The 11166-nt window shown below is 40.2% G+C and overlaps 1 protein-coding gene across 1 annotated transcript in view; it reads right to left on the reverse strand.

Annotated features, from left to right (window-relative positions):
- Window positions 1-11166, reverse strand: part of RORB (RAR-related orphan receptor B) — a 278025-nt gene that overhangs the window by 53880 nt on the left and 212979 nt on the right. Inside the window, exon 4 of the mRNA XM_006891994.1 lies at window positions 2361-2762. Coding sequence (XP_006892056.1) covers window positions 2361-2762 — 402 coding nt within the window. The remainder of the gene's footprint in view (window positions 1-2360; window positions 2763-11166) is intronic.

Consider the following 11166-nt stretch of genomic DNA (forward strand, 5'->3'; position numbering starts at 1 on the left):
TAGAAACCAACCAACCAACCAACCAACCAACCAACCAACCAACCAACCAACCAAAGAAAACCTCCAAAATCCTTTTCCACTGTGGAAATTTGTAGACTTAGGAGTCTGCTAGATTTGAGAAGATTTACAGAATAATTTAACTGTAACACTAAACTTTGAGTGGAAGAATCCACTAAAATTTAGGTCCTTATGAAATATTCTTTGAAACAATGAAGGAAAGGGCATTTTATGGACCTGTGGTGGCATAGTCTGTGAAGGGCTGAACTGTGAGCTCAAAGACAGTGCTGCCTCTCCAGCGGTTCGAATCCACCACTGGCTTCAGGGGAGAAAAATGAACTCTCCGCCTGGGCAATTTTCACCCTCTGAAATCCTGCTGGTGGTTGGCTATGAGTTGGTTTCAACTTGATGGCAATGGATTTGGTGAATTCGTTTTAGGTGTCAGAATTGACTGCTGGCTATCCCATCCACTTTTGGTTTTCTGATATTGAGAATCACATGGGAGGAGACTGCCTGTCTGTCTTTCTCTCCCAGAACCACCGGTGGATTTGAGATGCCAGAGAGGTGTGGCCTTTGGGGTAGCAGGGCAGCTCCCTAAGGACTAGGCCGCCAGAGCCCACACACCTTGGAAAAAGACAATATGCTATTGTTACATCATGCTGGGCTGATGGTACTAGTGGTCAAGAATATAGCAACTTGCATGTGTTCATATGAGCTTACTCTAACCCTTATAAACTTTCTGCATGCAAGACTGAGAAGGTGATTAAATATGTAGCATGCAAAGAACAGTGACGGCAGTTATTATTGAGCACTTGTTTATTATGTTATCAATATAAAGTAATGAAGCCAACATCAGTATTTTACAAGCACTAGCGTATTTAATTCTTACACCAGCCCTATGAGCTATTATCTCCCCCTTGTTAAAAAGAAGAGCAAACTGGAATGAAGAAACTTACTCCAGATGCAATAATAAACCATAAAGAAAGGCACTGAGTGCAGGTAGCCTGTTCTGCACCACTGGGCCATGTCACCTTTCTGGTGGGATGTGAGCTGTCTGAGCTCTAGATTTCTCTCCTTAACACTCGAAACCCTTCATTGAGGCCTGCAAGAAACTGCTGTTTGAAGAACTCTTTGCAAGTGCTGTTAACATGCAGCCTTGTAACTTACCCAAGAGGCCAATGTGTTAAGTCTACATCAATATTTTTATAGCAGTTTGCTAATGAGATTAGTTGCTTAAACATTTAGAAGACTACTGAGTTGAACAGGGTAAAACAAAGCTGCTACAGGTCAGCAGGGTCCATGGCCTTCTGATGGCCCCTCCTTAGGGACAGGGACATTGCAGCCAACACAGGGTCGGGTTGCTGATGCAATCTTGCCAGTGACTGGCCGTCCTCCCAACTGCTTACTTGTTGCCCTTACACTCTGTAACATTCCACACTGCACTCTTTCCATTGCCAATACGTTCAGGCTCTAATTCATACACAGAATTTTTGAATTTGAACGCAGAAGAGACAAATAACTTCTCCTTTACTCCTGCTTCTACCAAGAAGGAAACTGAGGCCCAGCCTGCTTATGTTTTCTCAGAGGGGGAGTTTAAGCCCTGATTATGCTATCAGACTGTTGTTGTTAAGTGCCATCGAGCTGTAGACGACTGATAGCAGCCCTATGAATGAAAGACCCGAACACTTGTATAACTTTTATCATTTCTCCACGTTCATAGAGTTTCCAGCGGCAAGCTATTTCAGAAGTGGATGCTACTTCTTTTCCCAAGCTTGTTTTAATTGGGAAGCTCCACCACTGTCCATTACCACATTTGACACATCAGTGCCACAGTATTTAGCATAACAGCAAACACGAGTTATCTCTGTACAGCAAATGGACTGTACTATTTGTATACCCATTAACTATTTTACTTTTAATAGGATCACTTTGGATGCTGGCTGAAAAGTATCAATAATTTTCCCTTCAGTGGTGAACTCAAATATGACAGTACTCGCTCTTTATTGATAGCATCTTTCTGTTTATAGTGTGTTCTGCTTTGTTTTGCTTTTATAGGGTGAAGGAATAATGACATTTATCAGAATATATTAATGCATATAGTTCTGTCAGTAGAAGCTATGGAGATAAAGAAGTAATATTCAGACTCAGACTCACTGTTGGTGAGTTGGTTCGACCCACAGTGACCCTCCTTTGGATTTCTGAGGTTGAAAACCCCCTTGGAGTGCCCATCATTCTCCCAGTGGAGGGCTGGTGGATTGGAGGGTGATAGCCCATGGACTACACCACCACTAAGTGTGCTATGCAGGACACAACAACTTAAAACAGCATTTCTGAGCATCAACTAAAAGAACGAATCCACTTACCAATTTCAGTCATTGTAATTCCTGGTGCTAACTGCCCATTGTTGAAAGAGCTATAGGTAAACAAGTTGGGGACGGAGGTGAGGTCATAGATAGGTTCTTGCTTTATCTGTTTGATTCCAGTCATGTCAAGTCCCGACTGGTCGGGGGATGGCTGGCCTGAATCCACGCTGTAATAACCCTCGGACTTGGGCAGGTCAATGACGTGCCCGTTGGCGTAGCTGCCGCCGCTGTCACTGTTGAGGCTGCTTAGACCATTGCTGATGCTGCCACTGTACACACGGGCCAGGGCCTCGGCCTCCCCGCTCTGCTGCTGCCGCTGCTCCTGCAGCCGCTGCTGGTGCTTCTGCACCTCTGCGTACAGGCTGTCCCTCTGCTTCTTGGACATCCTCCCGAACTTCACAGCTGGAAGGGGGGAGAGGAAAGCAGGACATGACACATGCGGTTGTTCTCTTTAGCCACCTTGATGCCACCGGATCAAGAGCGCATGCCCTCTTTGGCATCAAATACACAATCTCTTCCCTTCATTTGCATTCCACATTTTAGTTAGTGTGTAGATTTAGCTGGCCTGATGTACCTATTAGTTTGGCCAAATTCTAGCCTAGTTGCTATTCCATAATATAATCTAATACCATATAATTGATCACTCGAAAGGGTGGGGGTGTGTTTCTTCAGGGTGTGGTCGGCTTTCAGACTATAAATCGGTCTTGGCAGAACTACTGCTCTCTTCCTGTTGCCTGATCTATGGTTTTGAGACACTTTCTTGCAGAAATCTCTAGTCTTCAACTGACCTATGGAATTTGGGAGAGAGAGAGAGAGCACAAGAGCGAGAGAGAGTGTGAGTAGGGTGATTTGAACATATATGTACTCACTCTTAGAAATAGTTAGGTTCCAAAGACCTGGTCCTTATACGAAAATCAGCATTATGCAAAAATGGAGCATGATCACATCAGATCAGAAAATGAAAGATGATGTCAATATTATATAGTAAAAGATGATACTATTATATAATTTCCATATACATCATTACTTAACTGCCGAGCCACAGAGAAACCAGCCAAGCTGACACACCTTAACCGTTACTGCTACGCTTCCCATGCTCTTCCTTAATACCGGACATAATTATTTTAGAATTATAATTATCATTATTTTGTCATTATAATTATTTTAATGCTTAAACTAATTTAATAACTGATTTTCTTGTTGTTGTAAGTGTGAAAAGTTGGTAATAACGAGGTTGATAAGTGAAAAGTTGTTGTTAGATGCCATCGACTATGAGTCATAGCAATCCTATGAACAATAGGTCTGAATTTTGCTGTCCTGCCCCACTTGTTGTTGATGATGAACAATGAAACTGAACTCTGCCCAGCGTGTGCACATCTCACTGGTTCTGCTTCTCTAGGCAACCCTGATCGAGATAGCACCCAAACTGGTTTATTTCTATTGTTAGTGGTGGCTTTGAATCAGTTCTGACTCATGGTGACCTCATGTATGGTTCCATAGAATTTTCAAGGCCACAGTATTTTGGAAACAGATCACTAGATCTGTTCTCCAAGTACTTCTGGTTGACCTTTCAGCTAGCGGTGCTTAATCACTTGTACCACTCAGAGGCACTGTTTTTGCCTGTAGATAGTGAGAACTAGATCAAAGTGAGGAAGAAATGTAAATATATTTGTAAGCATCTCCTCTTGCTATAACATTAGAAGATAAATTCATTGTTCATTCTTACGTAGGCAAAACACTAAGTAAAATGCTACCAAATAACATCTAATATTGAGATGTCAACCAGCACTCATTAGTTTTTGAAATTTTCCTCTAAACATTAGGACTGTAAATTCTTGCATGGAGCCCTACTGTTGACACACATCAGTGACCTTACTTGTAGATCTATTTCCCAAATAGAAAATATTGGGTAAGATTAAGAATGTGAGGCTGGGTAAGTAATAAAGATAATTCCAAGTAAATTGCGCTCTTACACACTTAATTATGTACACACACACAAACATGTGTTCCAAATCCCAATATCATATACAGCAGTTACAATCTTATTGGTCATGGGTTCTCTTTGTTAGGTCAACAAAGCAGGTAAGGTGTACTTTGAGTCAGCCTTTTTTGAGATAGGAAAGAGATTAAACAACTAAACAGAGAAAATGGAGTACGATAGATTCCAACACCCATAGAGACCTCCAAGGAAGCAGGAAGCAGAGGACATGAAAACAAAACCGTCCTCCAGAGTTCCAGTGTAGACTCCTGGTCTCCTAGACCATGAGGAAATAAACTTATGTTTATTAAAGTCATCCATTTGTGGCATTTCTGTTATTGCAACACTCGATAACTGGGACAGTCATCATTTGCCTTCAGGGATCAGATGAAAAGAATCTTCAGAAAATAGTCATTTTATGTCCTCAACATCTAGCAGATGCATCCATAGTAGCCCCCTTTTATCAGCCTGACTGGGTATATTTGCAGACAAAACCTGTAGCCATTTCAAGGAAAAAGGAAGAAGAGGCTCTGCAAGTGGTCACAGAGCAACATGGAGACGCTTACACCTGAACACACAGTTTCTTTACTTACAGAGTTTAGCTTTCTCAAATCTTATGTGTGCTGACATTTCCCCTCTCAAGTTGTCAGCTCTTTTCTTAGACTGTGAGAAAAGAGCTACCTTGTTTGAATTATCACCATGGTGTTCAGCACGTGTTCATGGTGATGATCATAATAACCCGAGAAGGTTCCCTCAGGAGGATTGCCTCCTCTCCTTTTGTGACAGTGTTCCTGTCAACTGCTGGTATTGGATCTCAGAGAATGTAGAAAGCAATGAGTGGAGGGTAGAAAGACGTCCAACAGCTGAATTCAGTTACTAGGGTTGGTCTTCTTCTGATAAAATAATTGGTCAAATGCTCAAGAGCTCTCCAGCATGAAGTGCTCATGAAGGCCATTTCTGCTGCCACAGACACTGTCATTCACCCCCAGGAACACAACACTTCACTGACATGGAGTTGGTTCCAACTCATAAAGACCTTGGTCAGATTTCTGAGGCTGTAAATTGCAGGCTTCCTGGTGGATTAGAAATGCCAGACATGTGCAGCCTTTGGGTTAACAGTACAAACCACTTATGGACCACACACCAGTGGGATTCTCTCCCCCAATAATCGTCCAATAGTCACAGCTACTGTTTTCCTTTGGTTATAAGATCACTACGTTTCATGTGTACCTAGACTATTTAGGTTGAAGACCACATTTGCTAGCTTTCTTCTCAAGGTAGCCAGGTACGGCTCTGTGATGAATTTCTGGTAAACAGGAAGCACATGGAAGTGTGAAATACATTTCAGGGTGTACACTGCAGCATTGGAGTTTGCTCTTTTCCTTTTTCTGCTTGTTGATGTGTGGATGTAAGAGCTGAACTTGGAGAAGCACATATTCTTCTCATTTCTCTTTCCTTCTTGTTAAAGGCCTATGTTGTAGCATTCTGGCACAGTTTAAGAGTACAACAAAGTGGTAATACCCAGTAATTTTTATGAGTAAAGATAGGTAAGCTGATTAATTGCACGAACTCCGCCCGCCCCCCCCCCCACATCGTATTAGTTAGTGCTGTTGAATTGACTATGGCTCAGAGCAACTCTGTGAATAAATGATCTGAACCCTGACCTGCCTTGTGCCATCCTCAAAGTCACTGACACACTTTACTGTATCAATCCATCTGGTTGAGGGTCTTGCTCTTTTTCTCACTGGTTTTCCACCTTTCTAAGCATGATATCCCTCTCCAAGAAATAGCTTCTCCTAGTAACATGCTCAAAATATGGGATAGAAAGCTTTGTTACAATTGCCTCAAAAGAACACTCTGGCTGCACCCTCTCCAAGACATATGTTTGGGGTTGTTTTTGGCAGTCTATGGGATAGTCACTCTTCTACATTACAACAACTCAAAAGGATTAAGACTTCTTCTGTCATCTTTAGTCATAATCCAATTCTTAGATTCATAGCACATGTTTGAAAAGGTCATGGTCTGAATTAGGTGTACCTTAGTCTTCAAAGTTACATCATTGCTCCTCAATAATTTGGAGAGATCCAAGACAGCAGACTTTCCCAGTGCAATATATCTCTTGAACTCCTGATTCCTATTACCAAGGGTGTTGATTGTGGGTGCAAGGAAGAGGAAGTAGTTGATGGTCTCCATCTTATCTCCATTTATTATGATGTTGCCTATTAGCACAGTGGTAAGGAACTTTTGTTTTCTTGATGTTGAGATGTGACCATATTGAAGGCTGTATTCTTTGATCTTCTGCACCAAGTGCTTCAAGTCCTCTTCATTTTTAGCACCCGAATAATGTAGGTTATTGAGGAGTCTTTCTCTGATTCTGATGCCACCTTCTTCTTCATTGAGACTTGCTTCTTGAAAAATTTTCTCTGCATACATACAGATTCAATAGATATGGAGAAAAGATACAAACTTGACACACATCTTTCTTAATTTTAAACCATGCTTTATTCCCTTGCTCTGTTCACAGTACAGCTTCTTGGTCTAGGTATAGGTTTTGCATGAGCACAATTTAGTATTCTGGGATTCTCATTCTTCTCATTGTTAGCCATAATTTGTTATGATTCACATGGTCAAATGCTTTTGCCTAATCAATGAAACACAGGGTAACATCTTTCTGATATTCTCTGCTTTCAGGAGAATCCATTTGAAATCAGCAATGATATCCCTGGTGCTATAGCTTCTTCTGAATCTGGCTAGAATGTCAAGCAGTTCTCTAAGTACTGTTCCAGCTGTTTTTGAATGATCCTCAGCAGTATTTTGCTTGCATGTGAGATTGATGATATTGTTTGATAATTTTCACATTCTACTGGGTCAACTTTCTTGGGGATGAAAACAAATATTGACCTCTTCCAGTCAATCGACCAGGCAGCTCTCTTCCAAATTTCCTGGCATATTATGGTGAGCACATCGAGGGCTTGGTATCCCATCTGTTTTGGTTTTTCTTTCTCCTATGTTTTCATAGTGACTCTTTGTTCTCTTGATGATTTCCTTAATGCCACATCACAACAATTTGGCCTTCAGTCATTGGTGTTCAATGCTTTAAGCCTTTTCTTAAAATGATTTTTAAATTCAGGTGCGATCAACTCAAGATAATATTTTGGTTATCATAGATGTGTTTTATTTTTCTTTGGCCTCCATTTAAACTTGCACAGTAGCTGATGATCGTTTCCACAGCACTGGTCTGGTTTTGACTGCGGATATTGAGTTTTTCTAACAATTCCTTCCACAGATGTAATCCATCTGATTTCAATGCAGTCCATTATGTAAGGTCCATGTGTAAAGTTTCAGTCTGTGGTTTTAAAAATCTATTTGTGATGAATAAATCTTTAAACATGCAAAATTTGATCATTCCATTTCCGTCTTCATTTCTGTCACCAAGTTCATCAATTCTGACTACTATTCCTTCTTTATTGTGCCAACTTTTGCATTCCAGTCACCAGTTATCATTAACGGATTTTGACTGCAATGCTTAGTAAAAATCTTCAATTTCCTCCTCTTTGGCTTTAGCTATTGGTACATATATTTCAATAATAGTCTTGTATGCATATAGATAATATCGTATCTCTTTTATCATTGCAATTCAGAGTAGAAATGGAAATTGTCTTTTTAACTATGAATGCAACACAGCTCTTTTTCTGTTTTGGTTTTTTTTCCCCCCTTAGCATGGCCTACCATGAAATGTCTGATTAAAAAAGGCCAAAGACTACTCATCTCATCTCATCTCATCTCATCTCACCTCACTGATGCCTAGAATGTCAATGTTCATGCTTTAGATTCTATTTTTCACAACTTCTAGTTTTTCAACATTCACACTTCATACATTCCACGTTCATCTAAAGGATGTTTGCAGCTGTTTCCCTTCATTTTGCTTGACTTGCAATTTGTGCTTTCTACCTAGCATAGTTAATACTATAATAATTCCCATGTTTCTCTATGGCTCATAGGATTTTAAGAAGTCTGTTGTTTATGCAGTGGATGGCCAAGTCTGTCTTAATCTGGGAGCTCTACTAAAACCTCTCTAGCAGATGACATAACCCTGCTCGCAAGGATTCTGAAGCTTCATCTGACATACTTTGGACATGTTGCAAGGTGGGACTAGTTCTTGGAGGGGGACGTCATGCTTGGGAGGGTGGAGGAACGGCAAAGGAGAGGAAGGCCCTCTATGAGGTGGATTGTTTCAGTGACTGGGGTAATGAGGGTAAGTGTGTCAGAGACAATAAGGGTAGGACAGGATAGAGCAGGGTTAAGGGCTGTTGCACATAGGGTTGCTGAGTCGCAGGTGACTCGACGGCACATAACAATAATAAATAACAACAACCATGGATGACCATGCTAGCATTTGACACACCAGTTGCAGAGCCACCATTTTAAACACAGTTTTTATAGAATTTTCACTATTCTTATGTTTAACTTTGCTTGTTAGAGACACTGTCTTTATTAGATTTGTGTTTCAGAGACAAATTTCTTTGTTTTATTCATTGCAGTGATATTCTAGAATTTCTAAGGACAAAATTCTATAGATAACAACTAGTGGACAGATATATCTGTACCTTAGTGTTAAATTCTTTCCACTAATTTACTACATACATTATTATTTAGGGGGAAATGCTTTTCTTCATAAGAAAAGAAAAACAGGGGGGGAAAATCATGGTTTATTTTGATTCAGAAACAATATTCCACTCAAGAAATAATGTGATATGCTTCTTTCTATGCAGGTACTATCTTTTGCATTTGTTGTGGTTCAGAATAGCTCTTCATTGCAAAGCAATAGAGGTAAATATATAATTCATATCTCCTGCTAACAACTCAGCTTGTTTTTTTTTCTTTCTCTCTACTTATAAAAACAAATCAACAACAACCTCAAACTCTTTGCTGTCAAGCTGAATTCTGGCTCTGAACAACCTAGTATTTCCATAGGTTAAGATGTTTGTTTTGGTAAGAGTAGACAGCATTTCTGACTTATTTAGCAGAATAGTTTTTCACTTAGTTATTTAGAATTCACAAACAGAAAGAATATAAAATGAGAAACTGTTCTGCCATAGGGGTAGAGGTTTGGTGCCTATTTGAAAATTCTTTTCCATTTAATCCTTGTTTTAGATTTCTGCACACTTTATACTTTATATTCAGGTGGAATATATATTGTGGTGTTTGACAGCCTGAATCACCCTGATTCTGCTACTTTATTTCCATGCCTTTTGCTGTGTAGCTTTACCGTCCTCCTTCTTCCTGTGTGGAACATTATGTCTAGAGCCATGTAACCTGATTGAGTTCATGGGTTATTGACAAATATGACACAAACTAAAGTTTGCAAAGTACTCGCGTGAATGAGCTTCTCTCTCTGCCTTAACTAGATTGCTGGAGCAGCATGAACCACGTGAAGAAGACCTGAGCCACCTTGAACGCTGTAACCAAGACCATCTAAGATTAGCAAAGCCACGGGACTGGCCCACACTGCTGGGAGATGCATGGATGAGCCCCCTGAAGTTCCAATATTCAGAAAGTCTGGGTTCAGAATTCTCCTAAAAATTACCAACCTCATAATTAAATTGACTGATGCCAAATAAACATGATTACAAGATTTCTATACCATCCAAATGACTGAAAACTCAACAGAGGGTAAAAAAAAATCCCCAAACTTTTTCTAGGAAGTGGACTGATTACAGCACTAACCGACTGAAATATTTTCAAAGAAATAACTTAAGGGTCCACTCTATTTTTTATTTTATCATTCATCTTTAACCAAGGATTCCATTGACAATTCTATAATACTATATTAGAATGTGGCAACACTGTGATGGAGAAGAGATTGAGGTTGTTAACAGTTAACTTGTTTGGCTCCACTATCAACACTCTAGGCACCAGCAGCCAGGAAATCAAAAGACAAATTGCATCAGGGAAATCTACTGTCAGGGACCTTTCTAGAGTTCTGAGAAGCAACAATATCAATTTAGAGGCTAAGGTGCACCTGATCAAGTCCATGGTTTTCACAATTTCTATGCAGCAGAGAGCGCGATAATGACTAAGGATGAGAGAAATAATTAATGCCTTTGAGTTGTAGTGCTGGAGAAGAGTCTTGAACATAACATGGACTACCAAGAAAGCAAATAGGTCTGTCTTGGAGCAGGTGAAACCAAGTTTCTCTTTGGAGAAACTGTCTCACTTACTTTGGGCACCTGGCCAGGAGAGACAAGTCCTTGGAGAAGGACATTATACTCACAAGGGTGGAGGGACAGTGTGGCAGAGGAAGATCCCAGATGAGATGGATTGATACACTGACTAGGGCAATGGTGGTAGGTGTGTTTATAACAGTGAGACTGGCTCAGGACACGGCAGGCTTCAGAGTTGTTGTACATAGGGTCACTGTGAGTTGCGGATAACTCAACAGCATATAACAACAACAACAACAATATATTATTCTATTCATTTCAGAAACGATGTGTCCATCAAGACCTATTCATTCTTGCCTACTCATTCCTACAACTAGAGTAGTGATGAACTTGGGAATTATGATGCAAAAGTCAACTGACTACTGGATGATGTCTGACTACCACCATTAATGACTGTAACCAAGATCACAAGAGAAGATTCTTCAAAAGGTGTAAGAAAAATACAGAACAACACTCAAAGTCTTTTAAAGCAAAACCTACAAGTTTACACGTCTAACCCTTTACTCATATGCAAGTTCAAGCTGAAGCTGAGGAAAATTAAACCAAATCCACAGGAGCCAAAATATGACTTTGATTTCATACCACCTGAATTTCAGAATCATCT

Source organism: Elephantulus edwardii, unplaced genomic scaffold, assembly GCF_000299155.1.
Source record: "Elephantulus edwardii isolate Elephantulus edwardi_28Jun2011 unplaced genomic scaffold, EleEdw1.0 scaffold00108, whole genome shotgun sequence".
In the NCBI taxonomy this organism is placed as follows: domain Eukaryota; kingdom Metazoa; phylum Chordata; class Mammalia; order Macroscelidea; family Macroscelididae; genus Elephantulus; species Elephantulus edwardii.